We start from the raw sequence: 24,780 nt of genomic DNA on the forward strand, positions 1-24,780 counted from the left end.
GTCAGCTGTCACCCATGAGAGGGGGAGAGGGAGAGAGACCCAGGACCAGGATGTAGGAGAGAGAAAAAGATGGTAGAAAGGAAGAGAGTGAAGGATAGAGGGGAGAAAGAGGCAGATAGTGAACTAGTACCAGGATGAAAGAGGGGAGGAAAGAAAACAAGGAGGAGGAAAAGAGGAGAAAGGGGAAGAGAGAGAGAATGAGTGGAGAGGAAAAAGTAGGAATAGATGGGGAGAGGAAAGGGAGCAAGAGGACAGAAAGCGAGAGTGGAAGGAAAGAAAGGGATCGGTATTCCGGAGATGTGGAGGAGAGAAAGGGAGAGAGGAGGAGAAGGGTAGAGTGAGGAAGACGAGAGCGCAAGGAGTAAGGGGAACAGGGAGAAAGAGAGGAGAAACTAAAAGAAGGAGGAGAGGAAAGGAGAAGATGAGGAGAGAAAAAGAGAGGAGGAAAAGAGAGAGGAGAGAGGGAGAAAGAAAAGAGGAGTGAAAAAGAGAGAAAGTGGGGAGAAAACAAGGCGGAGCAGTAGAGGAAAAAAAGAGAAGAGGAAGAGAAAGGAGAGAAGAAGAAAAGGGTAAGAGGGACAGGGAGAGAGAGGGAGGAGAGAGAGGAGGATGAGGAAATGGGAGGAGAGAGAGGGAAAAGAAAAGGAGAGGAGAGAGGAGAAATACTGTTGTTAGGTTCTTTCAAAATTGAGAGTAAGTGCGATATCATCATCGTTGCCATGGTTGCCATGGTTGCCTTCGCGTGTGGGACGTCATGCTCCAAACACAGATGATCTTCTGTGAGAAACAAGCTGTGCACGTCCAGGGCATCCGGGTCAAAACACACCTTTAAACTGTTACTGGTGAATATGATGAGCAGATTTAAATAACTTTAGAGTTTATTTTTGAATGCGCTGTTTTCACACTTATACTCGTCTTGTCTTTGTCACATTAGTTTATCCTTTATTTTATTGGCATGTCAGATTACTCACGTCAGATGTAACAGTTTTGCAAGTCTGATAACTCCAGGAATCAGATAACGATCAGATTTTGATGTGCTTTAATATGAGCTGAAATGTACAGATCAACTCCAGTGACGCACGTTCTCCTGGAGGCATTTCCCACACACACAATTAGCTTATTTTAGCCTGTTTTTGTCTATTTTTCTGCTTTATTTTTTACAAACTTAATAAAAAACATTTTGTTTGTCACTTTAAAGCGTCTAAAGTGTGGATTAACTCGCCTGAAAAGTGACTGTTCCAGAATCTCGGCAAAGTCCCGTGAAACTCACTGTGGTCCATTCAAGTCTGCAGCCATGACTCATACGCATGCGTGATCTCACGTGAAGCCGCCGCAGTTCAGAACAGGAAGCGCGGAAAGAAACGGTGGTGTTTTCAAAGTAAAATACATCAAGCATTTCGGAAAAGCATTGTTACAATTCTGAAAAGCAAAGGACCAAAAGTATTGATACATTTACATATACATAGATATGATTTTTTTTTGTTGCCTTTTTATAATACATGCGGCATCAGTGGAAAAAGTGAGACGTTCTCTAAATATGGTGTGAATAAGTAGAGGGCAGAAGAGGTACATGTGGTTCAATTCAATTTAATTTATGTTGTAACGCCCAAAATCACAACAGCTGTTGCCCCGACGGGAGACAGTGAAAAAGAGATGAAACAATGTTCATCGGGACTTGGCTATGTCCCAGCGTCCCGTGTCCTTCTCGGTCAGGAAAAACTACCAAACCTGGAGGAGTTCAACAGTGAAGGAGAGATTCAACTCCCTCTGATGGACAGGCAGATGTGAGATAAACATTGGAGCTGGAGCCACTCAGGAAGAGGACCAGTTCTTCCAGGCAGATGAAGAACCGTAGATGTAGATGTAGATGTAGAGAACGTTTCTTCAGGGAGTTGATTTGGATCCACAGGTCATCGTTGTGCCTGTCCCACTCCCGACGGAAAGTGGGAGAAGAAGAAGAAAAGGCAATGAAGAGATTCGCAAGTTGTGCATTTTAAATGCACAAATTAATTATACTTAAAAAAATATATATTTTAACTATTGAAAATTAAAAATAGAATTTAATAAATAGACTTGTAAACCACTCATTAATAATACATTTGAAACAATTTAAATGTTTTAAAAATGTTAAATGTTCTAAATATGCTTTATTATTTCTAATGTGGCCCTAAGAATCCTCCATATATTCCGTGATCTGCAGGCAGAAAGTAGCAAATGTTTTACCTGTAATTGTTACCTAGTAACATTCACCTCTCAGTAACAAAGTTACTAACTCCTTTGGGGAGAAGTAACAGTTAACACTGCACAACAAAAGATCATTTTTCTCTTGTTCCTTGTCCAGTTCTGCTTTGGACCTTGTCTATTCCTTGTTTAGTCCAGGGTTGACAATTTTGCAGAGACATGTTTGTAAAGTCTATTGCATTTAAATTTCCCACAAAAATCTAATCAAGTTGTTATGTTGTAAGTATCCTCACTGTCGGGAGGACATGTCCCTCAGAGCAGCTTTAAAGCAGAAGCAGATATAAACTTATAGAATCCCTCTGAAATGCACATGTGTCACATTTTGACTATAATAACAGAATGTTCCGTCAGTGGCAAACAGGACATGTTTTACTTTTACGCACAAACCGGAAGCTCTCGTGTGCAGCTGCGTGCGCGGACGCGGCTGGTGGAGGGGCACAGCAGCGGCAGCATCACTCTGTGCTGTCCCGTCCTCAGATCACACCCAGCGGGGCCATAGCGCCATGATCCACCCCGGGGTCCTGTCCGCCTCCTGAGCGCGACCCCCGCTACATGCACCGCGCACTGTGAGCTCACCGCGGCGCGCACACGGATTTACCGCGACCCAAAGCCCGGAGCAGCGGCAGCGGCAGCGGCAGCAGCAGCGGCGGCAGCATCCCCCGCCCGGGCCGTGACGGAACATGACATCCGCGGGGAAAGAGGCCAACAGCGGCCACTACACCAATTACGTGGGCCCGTACCGCCTGGAGAAGACTCTGGGGAAGGGACAGACAGGTTAGTTCGGCCTGGGGAGACGCGGTGGTGCGGTGACCGGGGAAAGAGCGGCGCAGGTGGGGGCAGTGGCTCTGACATCACCGGTGCGTCCTCTGACTGCGGGAAAATGGGAGAACTGCGGCGCTGACGCGGCGGCTCGCACTCGGGGCAGCGCGGTCCTGGGTTGCATCATCGTCAGTCTCGTCACCGCCGCTGGATCCGTGCGCCGTTACGCTGTTGTCAGGCAGAGCGCGGGAGCGAGCGGTGCTGAGGACACTCGGTCCATCTGTCACGCAAACGCACGCACGTACACGCACTCACGCACTGCAGCGGCATACGGCTGGTGCAGTGCTCGTGCAGGTCCAAATGTGCCGTGGAGAGGCCTCTTTGCCGGGACCGCAGAAAGGCCTCTCGAAGGTCCCGGGACAGTGTGGGACCACGGGGAGGCCCTGCAGTGGTCCCGGGGCTGTGCGGGACCACAGAGAGGCCCGGTGGAGGTCCCGGGACAGTGCGGGACTGTCCTGGAGCTGTCCACGCTGAAATACTGAGCTCTTGCCAGTTTGTGTACTGATTAGTTCTGGTTCAGCCCTGGTTGAACCTGGTTGAACCTGGTTAAGTTCTGGTTTGGTTAAGTTTAGTTCAACAAGATGTATACTGGATGTAACTTGTGTTGCCTTGGTTTAGTCCTGGTTTCATTCTGGTTTAGACCTGGTTCAGTCCTGGTTTAGTCTTGTTTTACTCCTGGTATAGCCCTGGTCCAAGTCTGGGGCCACAGTGGTCCCGAGTCCTGGAGTTTGTGGATAATAAACCTGGTCCTGAGGATGATAAACCTGGTCTTGGTTGATCCTGAGGATGATAAACCTGGTCTTGGTTGATCCTGAGGATGATAAAACTGGTCTTGGTTGGTCCTGAAGATGATAATGATAAATCTGGTCTTGGTTTGGTCCTCAAGATGATAATGATAAATCTGGTCTTGGTTTGGTCCTGAGGATGATAATGATAAATCTGGTCTTGGTTGGTCCTGAGGATGATAAACCTGGTCTTGGTTGATCCTGAGGATGATAAACCTGGTCTTGGTTGATCCTGAGGATGATAAAACTGGTCTTGGTTGGTCCTGAAGATGATAATGATAAATCTGGTCTTGGTTTGGTCCTGAAGATGATAATGATAAATCTGGTCTTGGTTTGGTCCTGAGGATGATAATGATAAATCTGGTCTTGGTTGGTCCTGAGGATGATAAACCTGGTCTTGGTTGGTCCCGAGCTCTGGGACTAGGACTGTTCACGTCAGCTCTTTCTTTGGCATTGCGCTCTTTGCATTTCTGTTCCGCAACACAGCAAAAATATGGAGCACAGACTTTCAGTTCTCACTGAGCTTGAGCCACTTTTTCCCACAAAAAAAGGTGTGAAAGTGATATTTCTTCACTTTTGTGGGTATTTTACTGTCCGTTCACATTTGTCACATACTTAAACCACACGTTTGAACACATTTCTGTTGAAGTGAAGAGCAAGACTAAAACGGGATTAAAACAGGACCAAAACAGGACTAAAATCAAGACTAAAGCAGGACTAAAGCAGGACTAAAGCAGGACTAAAGCAGGACTAAAGCAGGACTAAAGCAGGTCTGAATCAGGACTGAAGCAGGCCTAAAGCAGGCCTAAAGCAGGACAGAATCAGGACAGAATCAGGACTGAAGCAGGACTGAAGCAGGCCTAAAGCAGGACAGAATCAGGACTGAAGCAGGACTGAAGCAGGCCTAAAGCAGGACTAAAGCAGGACTAAAGCAGGACAGAATCAGGGCTGAAGCAGGACTGAAGCAGGCCTAAAGCAGGACTAAAGCAGGTCTGAAGCAGGACAGAATCAGGACTGAAGCAGGACAGAATCAGGGCTGAAGCAGGCCTAAAGCAGGCCTAAAGCAGGACTAAAGCAGGACTAAAGCAGGACTAAAGCAGGTCTGAAGCAGGACAGAATCAGGACTGAAGCAGGACTGAAGCAGGCCTAAAGCAGGACTAAAGCAGGACTAAAGCAGGACAGAATCAGGACTGAAGCAGGACTGAAGCAGGCCTAAAGCAGGACTAAAGCAGGTCTGAAGCAGGACAGAATCAGGACTGAGGCAGGACAGAATCAGGGCTGAAGCAGGCCTAAAGCAGGCCTAAAGCAGGCCTAAAGCAGGACAGAATCAGGACTGAAGCAGGACTGAAGCAGGCCTAAAGCAGGACTAAAGCAGGACTAAAGCAGGACTAAAGCAGGACTAAAGCAGGTCTGAAGCAGGACAGAATCAGGACAGAATCAGGACTGAAGCAGGACTGAAGCAGGCCTAAAGCAGGACTAAAGCAGGACTAAAGCAGGACAGAATCAGGACTGAAGCAGGACTGAAGCAGGACTGAAGCAGGCCTAAAGCAGGACTAAAGCAGGTCTGAAGCAGGACAGAATCAGGACTGAGGCAGGACAGAATCAGGGCTGAAGCAGGCCTAAAGCAGGCCTAAAGCAGGCCTAAAGCAGGACAGAATCAGGACTGAAGCAGGACTGAAGCAGGCCTAAAGCAGGACTAAAGCAGGACTAAAGCAGGACTAAAGCAGGACTAAAGCAGGACTAAAGCAGGTCTGAAGCAGGACAGAATCAGGACTGAAGCAGGCCTAAAGCAGGACTAAAGCAGGTCTGAAGCAGGACAGAATCAGGACAGAATCAGGACTGAAGCAGGACAGAATCAGGCCTAAAGCAGGACTAAAGCAGGTCTGAAGCAGGACAGAATCAGGACTGAAGCAGGACTGAAGCAGGCCTAAAGCAGGACTAAAGCAGGACTAAAGCAGGACTAAAGCAGGACTAAAGCAGGTCTGAAGCAGGACAGAATCAGGACTGAAGCAGGACTGAAGCAGGCCTAAAGCAGGACTAAAGCAGGACTAAAGCAGGACAGAATCAGGACTGAAGCAGGACTGAAGCAGGCCTAAAGCAGGACTAAAGCAGGTCTGAAGCAGGACAGAATCAGGACTGAAGCAGGACAGAATCAGGGCTGAAGCAGGCCTAAAGCAGGCCTAAAGCAGGACTAAAGCAGGACAGAATCAGGACTGAAGCAGGCCTAAAGCAGGACTAAAGCAGGACTAAAGCAGGACTAAAGCAGGACTGAAGCAGGACAGAATCAGGACTGAAGCAGGACTGAAGCAGGCCTAAAGCAGGACTAAAGCAGGACTAAAGCAGGACAGAATCAGGACTGAAGCAGGACTGAAGCAGGCCTAAAGCAGGACTAAAGCAGGTCTGAAGCAGGACAGAATCAGGACTGAAGCAGGACAGAATCAGGGCTGAAGCAGGCCTAAAGCAGGCCTAAAGCAGGACTAAAGCAGGACAGAATCAGGACTGAAGCAGGACTGAAGCAGGCCTAAAGCAGGCCTAAAGCAGGCCTAAAGCAGGCCTAAAGCAGGCCTAAAGCAGGACTAAAGCAGGACTAAAGCAGGACTGAAGCAGGTCTGAAGCAGGACAGAATCAGGACAGAATCAGGACTGAAGCAGGCCTAAAGCAGGACTAAAGCAGGTCTGAAGCAGGACAGAATCAGGACAGAATCAGGACAGAATCAGGACTGAAGCAGGACTGAAGCAGGCCTAAAGCAGGACTGAAGCAGGACAGAATCAGGCCTAAAGCAGGACTAAAGCAGGTCTGAAGCAGGACAGAATCAGGACTGAAGCAGGACTGAAGCAGGCCTAAAGCAGGACTAAAGCAGGACAGAAGCAAGACAGAAGCGAGACAGAAGCGAGACAGAAGCGAGACAGAAGCGAGACAGAAGCGGGACAGAAGCGGGACAGAAGCGGGACAGAAGCGGGACAGAAGCGGGACAGAAGCGGGACTGAAGCGGGACTGAAGCGGGACAGAAGCAGGCCTAAAGCAGGACTGAAGCAGGACAGAATCAGGCCTAAAGCAGGACTAAAGCAGGTCTGAAGCAGGACAGAATCAGGACTGAAGCAGGACTGAAGCAGGCCTAAAGCAGGCCTAAAGCAGGACTAAAGCAGGACAGAAGCAAGACAGAAGCAAGACAGAAGCAAGACAGAAGCGAGACAGAAGCGGGACAGAAGCGGGACTGAAGCGGGACTGAAGCGGGACAGAAGCGGGACTGAAGCGGGACTGAAGCGGGACAGAGGCGGGACAGAGGCGGGACAGAGGCGGGACAGAGGCGGGACAGAGGCGGGACAGAGGCGGGACAGATACAAACACATTTGTCTGATTACCATTATTGGGATTCTCCCAAAAAGTTTTTGGGGTCAGATCTTGGAAATACTCTTGGACAGTTTCCGAGCTCTTTTGTCACTTCGCTCTCCTTTAGTCGAACCCAAGACCTCCTGAACCCGACGACCTTTGACCTATGGCGTCTCTGGATCTGTGGTGTCCCTCTCCGTCTCTGTCCGTCTGGGGAACTTCACCATAAACGAGAGCCACGCTGGTTTGGGCCGTGCAATTAATCGCATTTTAACGGAGTCATTTAATCATCAAAGATCCGCTTTTGTCCACAGCAAATCCTCTGTCAGTAAAAGCATGCAAGTGGAGGAAGAAATGTGATTATTTTTGTCTGTTAAATGGCAATTATGAAACATTTTCCTTATGTTTATGTTGAGGAAACTAACATTGAAAGTCATTTTATCTGTTTTTAATACTAACAAAACAACAGTAGAGTAGACAGTACCTGATTTAAACCATGACTCTGGAACATTTCCCTACACCAGAACAGGGACTGAACCTGGACTAGATCGGGACTGTACAAGCACCAGAACAGGACCAAACCAGGTCTGCATCAGGATTAAAACGCAGCCGTGGTCCGTTCACTTAGGATCAGTCTGGGATTGTCTGATGCGGTTGTTTCCATACAGTTCTCACATTTCTGCCTACTTTTCACTTTTTGTCACTTTTGATGAAGCACCGGGAGATGGAAGTGTCTGGCAGTGGTTTTCCCATGATTCTTTTTCTCTGGTTTGCTCTGCGCGTTTAGTGCTCTCATCATTACGGTCCAGGTTTAAAACATTTCACATTCATGGTACTCACTTTAGCTGTGAGTAGATTTTCTTTGCACAAGTGGCAATTGTTTTATTTGTTTGTAGTATCAGATTTAAGCTGTAGTTTCGCTGTAGTAGTCACTTCTATGACTACTTATGGATCTAAATAAGTACTGAAGTGTTTCGCTCATGTTTTTTTTCAACAATTTTATACGTTTGGAGAGTTACTTAAGTAAAAATACAGATACAGGAGCAAATAAATACCTAAATAAAAGTATCTCATTTATAAGTAATAAAGTTGTTTAAAAAGAAATGTGCTTTACAGTAGAAAGTAATTATTTTTGATTGTGAGAATTATTAAACCATCAAATTGTATAAAATTGATAACGAACTCTGTTGATTTTGAGTCATTATAGGCAACTTTCCAGGTTATTTTTCTCAACAGCCTGTTTTTGTTTGCTCAAAGGAAACTCAAACAATACAGGCAAGATGTCTCCATAAAAAATAAACATCTCAGCCATTTCAGTAGCTTATCAGTCCAGTACAGATAAATGCTCTGAAATATAGTGAAGTAAAAGTAAAAAGTATCCACTGTAAAATGCACTTGTGTAAAGCTAAAAATCAACACTGCATTTGAAAAAACCACTGGGATTGTTGTTTACCGTGAGGTTTTTCCCAAAACAACACTCGTAGGGGCTCGTGAAGGAGTCTGACCCTCAACCTCCTTCAGGGTGAGGACAACCGCCTGTCCTCCACTCCTCTCTCGGGCTCCTGTCTGCGCAGTATTGATCCTGCTCCTGGATTAGTGATAAACACATAATTAGAGTGGAGCTGAGTGAAAGGCGGCCGCTCTAATGGCCTTTTCCGTTATGACCGCAGTCTGCCCCTCCCCCTGGCGTTTACCCACGTGCCCCGTGTGAACCGACCGACCGGAGAACGCACAGAAATGGGAGCCAAGTTGCGGCCAAGTTGCAGTTTGAATGTGCTGCTGACAAATGGCAAATACTGATTGATTTATGAGAGGAAAAATTGTGATTTTACAAGTTTTTTATTTTGAAATCACAATTCAGTTCACCGTTTCTTTTTGTCGTAGTTCAGAATACAGTTACTACTAAAATCAGAGGAAAACATCACAGTGTTTGAGCACACAAGTTGGGCTTCAGACGTCACAGAATTTGAAAGAAATAACACAAAACAGAGCAGCGAAACATAGTGAGCGCTAGTGCAATTTGTCCTTCTCAAATTTGTAATAAAGCTTCTCTCATTTGATACATTTTTAAAATTTGTTAAATGTTTTAAAATGTATTGAATGTATTGAATGTATTGAATGTATTTAATTTATTTAATTTATTTAATTTATTTAATTTATTTTATTCAAACGTGTTAGCTGAGGTTTAATTGTCAAAAAAATGTTAAATGACAGACATTTAATATTTTTGAATGAATCACAAACCTGCAGAAAACACATTAAACTCTTTTACAACCTACTTTTTTACTCTTAATCAGCTCTTTTTGTTGCATTTTTAAAAAACTATAAACCCTTCAAAACAATGTCCACAACATCATCTAACCCTCTATACATCGCCCTCCTCTTAATTGTTATATTCTCATTATTGAAACAGAAGATCTAATCAGTGTTAATTCGTGCACAAAAATCACGATTGTTAAAAAAATGTGCCCCTCTGGAACATTTTGTAAAAAAAAAAATGTGGGTGTAGTTTTATATTAATTTGCTTTTTATTGACTTAATTCAGACAATTCTGGCTCATTTCAATCTCATTTCCCCCATATTCACATTTGCAAACGGTGCATTAACACATTTCTGGGGTGAGTCTTGATGTTATTTTATTGCCAGAATGTTCCCTAGTATAGCATTAAACATCCCCACTCCCCTTTTCTCCATTGAAATGATCTGATCTTATATTACCTGTGGTTGTCTGCGCTTTATCGCGGCGTAGTTTTCTGTCCGGTCGTATTTCATGTAAAAACATTTATTCGGATGAAGCCAAAACTCCCTTTCGTTTGTTGTTATTCAAATGATCTTCCTCCATTTCTTCACTGACAGAAAATATATGTAGCATTAAGTTATGTTCATGTGCTGTCCAGATACTCCTGTTCTTATTATTTCTGTATTTATGCTGTACATGTCTTTTGGCAGTTTAATATTTCTGCTCACATATTGTATTTTTGTATTTGTGGATTGAAGGCGTCGCGATCGGAACTCTTTAAATTGTAGAATGTCGTCTGCAAAAAGCAAAATATATCATATCAATGTCGTTTTGTGGAATAATTTTGTTTCTAGTTTTAGAGTTCATTAGTTTGTCAGTTTCTCTCAAATGTGAATGAGCCGTTTAAATAAATAAGATAAGATAAGATATTCCTTTATTGTCCCACATGGGGAAATTTCATTGGTGCAACGCAGGTAGATACAGAGGTAGATACAGAAGAACAGATCACTTATAGGAAGTCTGAAAAACACTTTCAGTAGAAGATCTCCTATAAGTAAATAAAAACTCCCATAGACAAATAAATAAATAAATAAATACCATTGCATGTGATCCCGACAGTAATTGCACATGAATATGTGTCACGACAGCACATAGACTGCACATGAAATAAACACCGCAAATCTAACAACTCTGAATCAGTATCAGTTTTAATACCACGATACAATTTATTTTTGGACATTTTGACATTTCCAACATAAAATCGCTGCACTTTCTTTATTGTCCCATGTGTACTTACTTATACTAGTTCTGATGAAGTTGTATTGATACTATTTTTTTAGTCCCATTTTTACTCACAATTTTGGTGTGGGCAATTTTATTATTATACTTTATGTTGACTTCTTGCTCTCTTTTTCGATAAATCCTTCATCATAACATCACCGACATGGTTTAAAGTTCAATATGGGTTCATATATGTTAAGTTTAGATGATTTAGTCGAGCTCTACGTCTTCTATAATACAAATATATAAAAAATGAATTAAGAACCAATATTATATTGTATATCTGTAAATCCCTCTCTTTCACTTTAAAAATAAGTTTAAATGTAGCATAATCCTTTATCTTTTTGTGAATTACAGATGGTTTCAAATTTGTAGAATTCAGTCTTTCTGGATGTCACGTGTTATTGTTTTTGGAATAATGTTTGAATCTGTGACTGAATGAAACAAAACTCCTCCAATTATGTTAAGGAAGTGTGTTAGATGTTCCTTAGTGTCGACCTTTAGTTGATGCCAGTGGAAGAAGCGTTTTTACTGAGATAAACTCAAGAGACAAAACCATTCAAACCATTTTCTGAGTTTTCATTTTGGCCCAAACTCTGCACTTCCTGCTCCGAGCACTTTAATAATGAGTCTGTGTCGATATCTGTAATCAACCAAGTGCCACAACACGCACACGCGCACACGCACACGCATACATACATGCGCGCACACACACACACGCAGACGCACGCGCACACACGCAGACGCACGCGCACACACGCACACACATGCACACACGCATACATACATGCGCGCACACACACACACGCAGACGCACGCGCACACACGCAGACGCACGCGCACACACGCACACGCACACGCGCACACGCACACGCACACGCATACATACATGCGCGCACACACACACGCAGACGCACGCGCACACACGCAGACGCACGCGCACACACGCACACACATGCACACACACGCACACACAGACACTTACACACACACACGCAGACGCACACACACGCGCGCACACACGCACACGCAGACACTTACGCACACACACGCGCACTCATCTCAGCTGCAGCAGAGCCTTTTCTGACTCATCACAGTGAATCTGTTCAGTCACTGGAGCCAAACGAGCCGAACGAGCCAAATGAACCAAATGAACCAGACAGAAGCAGTTACACTGGCTTTCATACAAAAGAGGGAAAATATGTGGTTTAACAAAGTTACATTCAGTAAACATCAAGTCAATTTCTACACATTTTAAGAATATTTGGAGTTCATCAACAGCTCACTGACTTCCTCTTAATAATCAACTCATTAGATGTTTTTCAGTCAGGTTTCAGACCTCATCACAGCACTGAGACTGCTCTTGTCAAGGTGATAAATGACATCCGCCTGAACACTGACACGGGCAAAGCCTCAGTCTTAATTCTGTTAGATCTGAGTGCTGCTTTTGACACTGTCGATCATGGGATCCTCTTACAGAGACTAGAGGACTGGGTGGGCATCACTGGCACTGCCCTAAACTGGTTAAGGTCCTATCTGGAAGACAGGAAGTACTTTGTTGAAATTGGTAGCTGTGTCTCAGACCACATGACCCTGACCTGTGGAGTGCCCCAAGGGTCAGTCCTGGGTCCCCTTCTATTCAACTTCTACATGCTGCCGTTAGGTCAGTTGATAGGCAGTGAAAATGTGTCCTATCACAATTATGCAGACGACACTCAGATCTATGTTTCACTGTCTGCAGATGAATATGGACCAGTGGATTCACTGCATCCAACAGATCAGTTTGTGGATGCAAAACAACTTTCTCCAGCTGAACTCAAACAAGACTGAAATCATCGTCACAGAAACAAAGAGAAAGTGTTAGTGGTCACCTCTAGAGTCTCGCTCTAAAACCTTCAAATCAAGCTCGAAATCTGGGTTAATAATGGACTCTTTAACTTTAACAGCCTCGTCAAATCAATAACATCAGTTTTTTACCATCTGCAAAACATAGGATCGGCCTCCTGCTTCTAATATGGTCACAATTTTATGTCTTACGATTTTACTTTGACCTGAATAATCACAATAATCGTGAAACTCATTATTCACCCCAAACACTTCATGTTGACCACATTAAAGGTTTTGACCTTTTGTGTTTCTTGATTTGGTTCTTTATGCACTTCTCAAGAAGACACTGGACTTAAATGGCGATTCATGTAAACGATGACTACTGCAATTTACTTACAATTTTGATTCGAGCACGTTGTATTTTTCAAAGTCAAATAAAGTAAAAAAGTAATCTGTAGTTGGTTAAATCCAGCCGGGAAAGAATGAGTCACGATTCAATTTTTACCTCCAAATGGCCGACGCCCCGCCTAGATTTAAAGGGTCGTCGAAAGCATTAATTACAATGTTATTTATTGAAACACACTTTTTTTGACACTGGACCTGACTTTGACATTTAAGAAACACGTGAAACAACTGACAATGTGCACGGTTTTAGACACTGAAGGCCTTTTATGACCCTGTACGCTCCGCACAAAACTAAAAACCGATTGAACCTTTAAAATGCCATAAAAGTATTTGAGAAAGAAACGTAGGTCATTTCGCCGTTGCACTCGCTGTCAAAAGGACCAACAAGAGAACGTTCATCACTGTCCACTCTTAAATCACACCTAACGAGCGAAGCAAAAACTCTGTGAGCATTTTGTTAAAAGACATTAGCAACGAAACAAAGAATTAATGAAAAGGAGCAGAAACTAGAGCCATCTTATGTTTTTGGCCCTTTGTACTGAACAATGATGTTTAAAACACTTTACATCCGCTTTTAAAAACATACAAACAGCTTTTATGTCTTGTTTTTTGCCATTTTTGTCTTTGGTTCTTTGTTTTCTCTGTCCAGATCGTTCCATTCGTTCCATTTCTTTGACTGTAAACTTTGACTGTTTATTGCAGTTGTTTCCTGACGGAGACTGAGCTCTTAAAGTCAGACTACACGTGTGACATGATCTTGATTCCGTTGATAACGAGTGAATGAACGAGCGGCTGTTTTACTCCGTCTTCTCCGTGAGAGCCGGACTATCAGAGCTCAGGTTTCACAGACGTCTATTTTGAGCTTCTGACATGTGATAATGTTGTTTCCTTGTCAAAAGTTGCATCTGTTGGAGCTGCAGCCAAACACAATCGTCACAATGAGAGGAATGCAACGTTAGGCTGCTGTTATTTCTGTTCTTTTTAGTCCTGCAAACAACTCACTTTAACTCACTGTATTTGTGCTAAGGTTAACCTCAAAGTGAAGCTTTTCAATCTTTGCTCTAAAACATAAACTGCAGACATTTTGTTAGAATTAGACTAAAATTCTGGGTGCACAGTGGCAAAGGCGGTTAGCGCTCTTTCCTACTAGACCAACATCACATGATGTCTCTGGGTGGAGTCTGCATGTTCTCCCCGTGTTACCGTGGGTTCTCTCCGGGTTCTCTAAAATTGGCCCTAGTGAGTGAATGTTTTAGAGTCACCATTTTTACCTAACACGTGCATGTCTGTGGACGGTGGGATGAAGCCGGGAATGTGAGCGTGAACTGTCTGTAATGTCTATGTCTCTGTGTTGGCCCTGCGATGAGTTGGCCACTGTCCAGGGTGTACCCCGCCTAAAGCCCATAGTCACTGGGATAGGCTCCAGTCACCCGCGACCCCGAAAGGGAACAAGCGGTAGAAAATGGATGGATGGATAGAATAAAATTATTTTTTTTGACCTTCATTTGCTTATTTTCTCTATTAAGCTTTATTTGTTTATTTATTTTTCAACCTTCTATTTATTAATTAACTTATGTTCATTATTAACCTTTATTTATTTATTTTGGTATTTTATTAATACTAATTTATTTTAATGTTTATTTTTGCTATTAATCTTTATTTATTTATTTTTATTCACTTTCATTAATGAATCCTTTTTATTCACCTTATTTATTTGTGTTTAAAAAAAAAAACACATCTTATTTATGTTTTTTTTTTTCTGCGCATGTTTATGTATTTATTTTTCTTAACCTTTATTTAAGCAAGTAAGAACCCACTGAGACCGACAGCTCTGTTTCAGGGGTGAGCTGAGGCAAAGGGACAAACACGTTTTTTAAGAAAGAAGAACAGTTCTTTGTTTTACTGTCTACGATCACCTTTATTCATGAATATTCAAACGCATAAACACATATTTCCTTTTACATTTCCCACCGTTCCACTTCAGGTCTCTGTGGTGGGGGGCTCCAGGGGGGTTCTGGGGTCATGACCCCCATCACAGCACCTGCCAGATGGTCCCTCTCTCTCTCTCTCTCTCTCTCTCCCTCTCGCCCCCCCCTCTCTCTCTCTCTCTCTCTCTCTCTCTCTCTCTCTCTCTCTCTCTCTCTCTCTCTCTCTCTCTCTCTCTCTCTCTCTCTTTCTCTTTCTCTTTCCATTTCTCTCTCTTTCCATTTCTCTCTCTTTCCATTTCTCTCTCTTTCCATTTCTCTCTCTCTCGGTCCCTCTCTCCTCCCCCTCCTCTCTCCTCCCCCTCCTCTCTCCTCCCTCTCTCTCCTTGGGGACTTCCCTCTTTCCTCTCGTCTTTGATGACTCGCTCCACATTTGCATCGACTGTATTTTATGTTTCATGAATGAAACTGTTTAACTTGATGAAGAGGGAGACAACGGTGAGAAAAAATGCAAAAACAAGCTCGGAAATGTTGATTTGTGAAACTGTAACAATTAACAATTATTTTGCTGTAGACATTGTACTACCCATTCAGGTTTAGTTTTAGTTCTGGTTTAGGTTTAGTCCTGGTTTAGATACGTTTAGCCTTTTGTATTATATTTTTACTGTAACTTATGTCCATAGTTTGTTTCTGTGGTGGTTGTTGTGTTTTTTAACTGCAAACGGCCATTAAACTAAACGTGAATTTCTTGTTAGTAAAGCCTGTGTTTCAGAGCAGAATTCAGACTTTGGAGGAGTTTTTCTGTGTTAAACGGGACTGATTAAATATGTCCAGGTTCAGGAAAAGAAAAAGATTGCTATCATAACCGAATGGAAAACTCTGAACGATCAAAAAATATATATGTATATTTTTAATGTTTTGCCATGTCATTCATTCCAAAATTCAAACTTGAAATTCGATGTTGTGGACCAGGCTTGGTCTTGGGCTTATAACGATAGAGAATAGTTTGAAATTGCAGTAAAAAGTACCGTAAAGGTCATGAGGATGTTTGTAGAGCATATCTTATGCAGCTCTGACATGGTTTAAGTTGAAAAGGCTTGTGTTTCGCGCTCGGTCGGCTGCACACCGCGAGACGACGCCCACGCCAGTTGGATTTCATGCTTTTTATTTGAATAATGTAGATTAAATAGCGGGACGTTTTATGAGCCGACGTCACAGGAGCGTTTACAGCTTCAGAGAGTCGTTTTTTAGATCATGTTACGGAGATTGAATGTGTGTTTGTGTTTTATTACATACATAAATAAATGAACGGCTTTATGTTGTTTGTTTTTAACATAACTTGTATTGTAATCTGAAGGTGGAAGTAATATTTTCTATAATAAACTCGGAATTAAATAAAGTAGAGTATTATTAAATGATTAAAATTGGTAAAACTGCATAAGGGTTTAAAAAAGGCAGGATTTGAACTTGTGTTATGATTTAAAACAAAATCATATATATCTTGAAAGGGAAAAGTGCTCAAAACGCATATAACCAGAATATGAAACCATGACAAATGGAAACTGTTGTAATATAAGTTATTTTCAACATAAAATATCACTACTTTCGTCCCATTTTGTCCCATTAATGTGTTTCGTAGTGACACTTATTTTGCAAACGTTTGACTAATTTGAACCTCGGCCACCGTCAAACAAAACGTCCCTGAAAACGAATGGATTCTGTCGCTCTGAAACTTGCACGTTCGGTCCATATTTGGGTTTCCTCTCAGACATTAAAGTTTCTGCTCGTTTGTGAAACGTACACTCCGAACCGATCTGTGATGTCATCAACGTGCGACGTGCCGTTGAAAACACAAAGACTGTTTACTGATACACTTTTCTGGCAGTTTAAACCATCTTTCGACAAAACAAAGATGTTTTATGGTATTATTGTGTGTCAAATCATAATTGTTGTGTCAGTTATATGGATTTTTGCTCTTATTTACTGTCTGGTTGCTAGAAAACATCTGTGGAATTACCTCTACCTGTGTTATAGGTAATTTCTTCCCTTCTTGTTTTCTTAACACATCACCACTCCTCGATGTGGGACCTGATTTATGAAATCAATCTTCCTATCTTTTTTTGCGAGGAAAGGCTCAACAGAAATTACTTCATTTTAAATCCTTTTATTTTACCTAATAATCTCGACGTTCCTAGTTGAATCACAGTTTTGGCTCGTTGTCGTGTGTTGATGAAGAGTGAACTCTGTAAATCTGTGTCATTTCGAGCTCTTCGCCGGTTCAAAGGAAGGAAAGGAAAAGTGGAGCAGAGAGAAGGAGCGGGGGATGGAGGAGAAAGAGGAAGAGGAGAGGACGCCTGGGGGAGGGGGATAAAACCTCCACAGAACCACAGAGATATTCACGGCAATTTAGGAAGAACCATATTATGGCTGCAGCTTTTACTGACGTATAAATGAGACAGGCAGTTGAAATGTACTGTATAAATCACAGCCGAGTTCACTCTGCATTTTAACCACGTCCAAGAGCTTCAGGGTGATGTCCCAGAGCGTGTTTTTATTCATAAAATGGATTTGTTTCATTCGTAACACACGGAAGACGTCATCGGTGACGTACAGTTATACAAAATACAGAAAACCGTGAAAAGTGGTGGAAATCTTATGTTTTCTGACACTTTTCACCTTGATTGATGTTTGTTGAAGTCTAAACTACAACAATGAGCAGCTTTTACTGTGCGTTTTCACAATTTGACCTAAATAATTGTAATGTAAAGTCATTTCACATGATTATTTTAGTGGTCGACAAGTCAACCGATTATTTCTATTGCCGTTTTGAGACTTTTTAAATACATTATCTACCAAATAAATGTTGGAATAATGTGAGTGAAGGCTTCTAGATGGAGAACATTTAAGAACAAAGTGCATTATCGTGGAAAATTTTACTTTTTTTACATTCTGACGCACTGATACCACCGTCGCTGCTCTTTACTTTGACATCCCATCACGCTGCAAAATAACACCTTAAAACTAGAAAAATACACTTGTTTTTGGCAAAAATATCCTTGAAATAAAGAATTCTTGAAATGAGCTTAATATTGTTAATTCATTTAGCGTTTATTTAGTAGAAATGTCTTAGAACAAGAGAAGTCAGATTTTTTTATCTCCATTTAAATGAATACATCTTTTGGACAAATAATAAAGTGCATCATATTTACCTTTTTTGTATATTTTAGAGCAGGTTCACTACCAGATTTAGCTGTTTATGGGGGAGTCGATTCAGTAATGACTGATTTCCTCCACCAAACTTCTGCAAACTTCTCCTCTTGAAATGCTTGTGATATTTGAATCCACTTTTGGTCACGGGAACAAGACCAGGACCAAACCAGTCTATGTCAGAACCAGGACATATTTATCTCTTACTTTGCAGGGACAACGCGGTTACACGTAGCTACAATACAAAGCCTGTGATGCATCGTTTTCTGTTCCTGATTTTTATAAATAAATGCCTCGGTGCAAATTTACACATTTAACGCTCATTCTGTCGCCCGCTCTCGTTCACTTTCATACTATTTCAGCCAAAACTTAAAGTCCATCTGAAGGTTCTCCTGTTTTTCTAATTCAGGCGTAGTTTGGTGGATTCAACACGTGGTGTATATTTATCATAGTTTTACTTCTGTTAAGTGGCAGTTTGTGAAGACATTTTGAGGAGGAAGTAGAGCTGAATCCCTCTGTGATGTCATCAACATGCGACGTGCCGTTGAAAACACAGAGACCGTTTACACTTAACTGACACACTTTTCTCACAGTTTAAACCATAGTTTGACAAAATAAAGGCCTTATATGGTATTATTGTGTGCCAAATCATAACTGTTGTGTAATTTATGTGGATTTTGGCACTTGTTTACAGTTGCAAGGTAAAAGCTGTGGAATTACCTTTACCTATGTCATATTTGTACAACCAGGAAGTACAATTATAAACTTTACAAAAAATATTAAATCTATTTACATTTCTTTTTGTTTTTTGGACATATTCTTAACATGTTTATGTTTATCACATTATATCACATTAACCGACACATTTATTTGACATTTTTGGTCTAAATGTATTTGTATTTTTAATGGAAAAACACATGACTTTGGTCTTTTAACAGATTTATACATCACTTTACTTCACTTCATTCTCTTGTTTGAATGATTACAACTATTTTCCTCTTTGTTTTAATTGGATTTTCCTGCAGGATTAATCAAAATCGAAATTTGAACAGACAGAATTAGTACATTGCGAAGGGTGTCACAGTTTACTCAACAAACAACAAAACATCCTATTGATTTCTGTTACTGTAGTTTAGATCCAAACATGAAATACATACGGTAGTCTTTTAGTCAGTTTTGATTTATAATATGAACTTAGAACTGAATCCTCATTAAAACAAAAATCTAATCTAATCACAATTAGATATTTTCCCCACATCGCGCAGCTCTGTTTTCCTGCCTGTCTGACTACAAACGACACGCACAATATTCAAACTTTGCACATCTTTGAAACAACATTCATGATATTTAACCTCATTTTTGGATATATTTGCCCTCCAGGTCAAGCCAGGAAAACATTCAGTCACAGATTTGACCTAAATTAAACAAAATGGGACTGATATCATGGACCTTGAGTGCCTTAACCTTTTATTTAAATTTTCTTCCTTGTCTTTTTTTCTATTATTTAAAGAAGAAAGAAAAAGAGAAAGAAAAATTCTGCTTATTTTTGGAATTATTTATATTTAATTCATTATATTAAGTTTTATTCATTATTATTTTTGTCTACATTTTGCTTGTTGTGGAGCGAGCGCTGAAAGCACAAAAGAGCGGGAGACGCCAGCTCCGCACGCGACCACGAGCGCGTCTGGCTCCGCTCCAAAAGCATGATGTCATTAAACTGTGTGTAATTATCACAGCGGAGGAAGAGGACGGCCAATCGGAGCGCGGCGTCGGGTTGTTACCGGGCGAAGTGACGTCAGCCGCAAACGTATTACACTTCCACACCAGCGAGAGAGACGGAGAGAGACGGAGAGAGAGACGGAGAGAGAGACGGGGAGAGAGACGGGGAGAGAGACGGGGAGAGAGACGGGGAGAGAGACGGAGAGAGAGACGGAGAGAGAGACGGAGAGAGAGACGGCGAGACAGAGAACGAGAGACAGAGAACGAGAGACAGAGAACGAGAGACAGAGAACGAGAGACAGAGAACGAGAGACAGAGAACGAGAGACAGAGAACGAGAGACAGAGAACGAGAGACAGAGACAGAGACAGAGACAGAGACAGAGACAGAGACAGAGACAGAGACAGAGACAGAGACAGAGACAGAGACAGAGACAGAGACAGAGACAGAGACAGAGACAGAGACAGAGACAGAGACAGAGACAGAGACAGAGACAGAGAACGAGAGACAGAGACAGAGAACGAGAGACAGAGACAGAGAACGAGAGACAGAGACAGAGAACGAGAGACAGAGAACGAGAGACAGAGAACGAGAGACAGAGAACGAGAGACAGAGAACGAGAGACAGAGTACGAGAGACAGAGAACGAGAGACAGAGACAGAGACAGAGAACGAGAGACAGAGACAGAGACAGAGAACGAGAGACAGAGAACGAGAGACAGAGAACGAGAGACAGAGAACGAGAGACAGAGAACGAGAGACAGAGAACGAGAGACAGAGAACGAGAGACAGAGAACGAGAGACAGAGAACGAGAGACAGAGAACGAGAGACAGAGAACGAGAGACAGAGAACGAGAGACAGAGAACGAGAACGAGAGACAGAGAACGAGAGACAGAGAACGAGAGACAGAGACAGAGAACGAGAGTGAGGTGTCTGATTGTACTTTATAACAACGTGATTTATAAAGTTGATATGTTTAAAAAATAGGATTCTGTAGATAGAGGAAAATAGAGGAAAAGATACAAATTATTTATTAATAATACTAAGAAAATTAAGAAAAGTCAAATAACTATTAGATGTGCGTTTGTTGGTTCTGATATCCAGTCCAGTTCTCAATCTTGTCATTGGGCTGCCCTGGCGTAAATGGTGTGTTGTTGTCAGTCCAGATGGTTGTTTCACAGTAAAAGTGACTGTAGTGAGTGGATTAAACACCTGCTCAGCTTCGGTTAGAGGTCAGAGGTCAGAGGTCAGAGGTCACATGTCTCTCACAGGAATACAACTGTTACAGCAGGAGCTTCAGCCAATCACAGCCGAGGATTCGCCTCGTTAAACGCACTGAAGCTTCTGGACAGTCGGGTCAGAAGGCACTGGTCCCACAGCAGCTGAGGTCAGTGGTCAAGTGGCTCAGTGGTCAGAGCTGCACCTGTAAATGATTCTTTTGATGATGATTGTTGCCATCACCCATCACCCATCACCCATCACCCATCACCCATCACCCATCACCCATCACCCATCACCCATCACCCATCACCCATCACCCATCACCCATCACCCATCACCCTGGTGCTTTGAAGCCAGTTTCTCTGAAGATTCTGCCGTGTCTGGACTTTGTGACTTTAGGCCTTTAGAACCACTGACTGTTTCAGTTGGTCATTTGTTTTATTTGTCCCAAAGACTTTATCATTTCATCTTCATCAGTTTGAGCCATTTGAAATTAAGAATGTCAGGATTATTCAGAGAATTGTGATTTATGTCCATCTACAGTTCATCTTGTGTCTTGTTAGACAAAGAGAATATGAGAAAAAGGTGTCACTGTTTTCTGCTCTTGGTCTCAGTATTTGTGAATAGTTGTAAATTGTATTATTTTCTCTCACAATAATCAGACGTGGACTCTGGGTAGAATACGTCTGCTTCCAAATCTGAGCATTTGTAACAATATTTAGAACAGAGTAAGGGACAGGCTGAGTAAGTCATGTCCCTTTGGGCCCAGGTCCTGCAGCTGTGATAAATAAATCATAAGTAAATCATAAATAAAGTCTAATGCATTCCACCCAAAGCTACAGCAGCTCAGTGCATTGTTCTTTTGTTACAGAAAATTCAATTCAATTTATTTTTGTAACGCCCAAAATCACAACAGCAGTTGTCTCGGAAAAGACTAAATGTGATCACGTTTTGTTTAGTCTGTGGCCAAAAAGATGAGTCACTTTAACATATCTTTAATAACACACATGCACAAAATCAACATGTTTTGTCACTGTCCAGTTTTTGTTACATGTTTGTTGATATAAAACTGTAACAGAGATAACGTTTTTTTGCATCATCTTGACACAAATGTTGAATATCATCCAATTCTTCTGAGGCAATTTTTAAACATTTTAATAACAGACGAAACAGTATTTTACAAAACAACACTTAAGATGATGATGATGGTTATTATGTTTTTGATACATCTCATATTTACACATTTAACCTTTGTGATCCAAGCAATAGTGCTCATTAAACTGAAAAATAAGACAATAAGTCAAAAAGTGATTGAGTTAAGTCATATGTACCTTGATTTTAGTACATCTTCAGTACGTTTTGTTATATTTCAAGCGCAGTAGCATTTTTCTCCTCATTTCAAGTGGGAAAATGCTCATCTTTTTCTTATGTTGCGTAAAACAATCCATTTTATTCTTGTTCCATTGACAATCAAAGTCAAAATAAACCCAAAACAAGATAAATACTCCTTCATTTCAAGCACTTTTTTAACTCAATGTCTTATTTCCGATGGTCATTTGTTGAGTGTGTGACTTTATTACATTTAAATTCTGACACATCTTCATCACAGACATTAAATATGTAATGACACAGCCCTGCGGAGTCTGGTGTGTGTGTTTGTGTGTGTGTATATGTGTGTGACGTGTGTGCGTGTGTGTGTGTGTGTGTATATGTGTGTGACGTGTGTGAGTGTGTGTGTGTGTGTGTGTGTGTGTGTGTGCGTGTGTGTGTGTGGATTAAACTGGGGAAGAGCCCGAGCTGCTAATGCTTTCCCCCAGACACACTTTGATCTGTTTGGGGGCGGACGATGAGGAGGAGGAGGAGGGGCTTTAGCTGCTGCTGGTGGTCCTCGTCTGGAACTCGCCGGTCATTAAATATCAAGTGTAGTGTTTTCATGACTGTTGTGCTGGTTCAAGGTGTCGGTGTGCGTTTAGTACGACGGTAACACGCCAATACATCACAATATCACATTTTAGCGTCGCACTTGTGAGAAAAAACACCAGGATTGAATGATTATTTTGTTGAGATTGTGAGAAACGACATCTTTCATTTCCCTTCCTTTTCATCGTCTTAACACGTTACTGTTCCTCAAACTTGCTGAAAGACAAAGAAAATGTGACTAAAACAAACAAAACAAAAACAGATTAACAACTGCTGTGTTTATTGGATTAAAAACACTGCTACAAAAATAGTCACAGTTATGATTATTTTCTAGTTTATACAGAGGCACTGGACAGCAATATCAGTTTTAGTATATCAGTATTATGTCTGAATGTTTCAGTTCTTTAAAAATATGTTCATGTATCAGTCAAACTCTGTAAAAATAAAAGCTTAAAAGAGACAAAACAGAGACTAAACAAAGGTAAAATGTGAATTCAATCAGAAAAATCACAGGTAAAATCAGCCTTTTTCACCATTTTCGGACAGAGGAACTTGTGTTATTGCCATATATTTAGCCTGTTCCGATATTGATGCTTTTGCCGCCTTCGTTACTTCGATATGTTAATAACGAGCACAAAGTACCTTCTGTTTTATCACAGTCTCTTCTATTTAAAGGGAACACTGAGTCAAACTGAGCTCACAAAAGCCGCAGGAGTTCATCACACACAAATGCATTATTATAATTATGTAGAATACTAAAGGATGAGTCCTCTTTGCCGCCAGTACTGAACCAAATTCCTGGATAATACTTCCAGTAAACCAGCTTTTGCCATTTGGTTTGGATCTGAAACTGTCCTGAGGCGTTCTGTATCAATAAAAGACTTGAGTGTTCAGACAAAGGGTTTATTTTCAGACTAACACATGGATTATTGGCTCACAGATGTGCACTGTGCTGGTGTGTGGGTGTTGGTGTTCTTGAATGTTTCTATTGTTTGAGGATTTATTTCACTGTTTTAAAGGATTGAGCGCAGACCGATATGTGGACTAACACCAGCTTAACCCCTGGGATCCTGCGACCTTATGGTGACGGGGCGTATGTTTACCACAGTCACCCCCGAAAAGAACTGATAACGTTGTGTCGGTATAAATATATTAACATGGGTTTTTAGAGGTGAACGTCTTGTTAAAACGTGAGGTGTTTGTGGCGGTTTAGCAGGAGCTGTCCGTGGTCCTGAGCTCATTGTTTGACTCTTTTCTCTCTTTCTCTGCTCTCGACTCGAGCCTGTGAAGAGCAGAGACTTTCTCCAGATCTCTGTGATGGAGCAAGAACTTCTTTTACAGAATGTCAGAAGACTTTTTTTTATAAAGGAGATTTTTTTGGCCCGTAGGCTTTATTAAACAGGACAGTTTTATGGTAAAATGGAAATGAGAGAAGGGTGAACGGGCAGTAAAATCTGGGCCAAGATTCAAGTCACGACGCAAGTGTACAAGGATGCCTGTCTTCACAACACAAAACACCCTTGACACATTGAAGAATTTAGTTTCTTATTTGAGCAGGAAAAGGAAAGTTTGTGGTTTTTTTAGCTTCTTTTCCACAGAAAAAAACAATAATTAATTCAGTTGTATTGATGGCCGTAACTATAAAGATAAAATGATGTATTAAATCACTGTTACAATTGTTTAGTATTAAACTAAATTAGTATTAGTATTAGTATTAGTATTAGTATTAGTATTGGTGGTGGTGGTGGTGGTGGTGGTGGTCTAGGTGGACTAGGGACTAGTAGGATTAGTAGTAGTAGTCAGTGTAAATCTTATATATTTTTGGATCAAGACCAAACTAATCCAGTAGTCCATATTTCAAG

At 41.6% G+C, this 24,780-nt stretch overlaps 1 protein-coding gene across 10 annotated transcripts in view; it reads left to right on the top strand.

Moving 5' to 3' along the window:
* Positions 1-2,668: 2,668 nt before the first annotated feature.
* Positions 2,669-24,780, top strand: part of LOC140381217 (serine/threonine-protein kinase BRSK2-like) — a 64,100-nt gene continuing 41,988 nt past the window's right edge. For all 10 annotated transcript variants that reach the window (XM_072465245.1, XM_072465247.1, XM_072465251.1 and 7 more), the window contains exon 1: positions 2,669-3,015. In XM_072465245.1, the coding sequence (XP_072321346.1) occupies positions 2,922-3,015 (94 nt within the window). In that variant the 5' untranslated portion in view covers positions 2,669-2,921. The remainder of the gene's footprint in view (positions 3,016-24,780) is intronic.

Source organism: Eucyclogobius newberryi, unplaced genomic scaffold (genome assembly GCF_026437365.1).
Source record: "Eucyclogobius newberryi isolate DKJ021-1_F unplaced genomic scaffold, fEucNew1.0.hap1 SCAF_5, whole genome shotgun sequence".
In the NCBI taxonomy this organism is placed as follows: domain Eukaryota; kingdom Metazoa; phylum Chordata; class Actinopteri; order Gobiiformes; family Gobiidae; genus Eucyclogobius; species Eucyclogobius newberryi.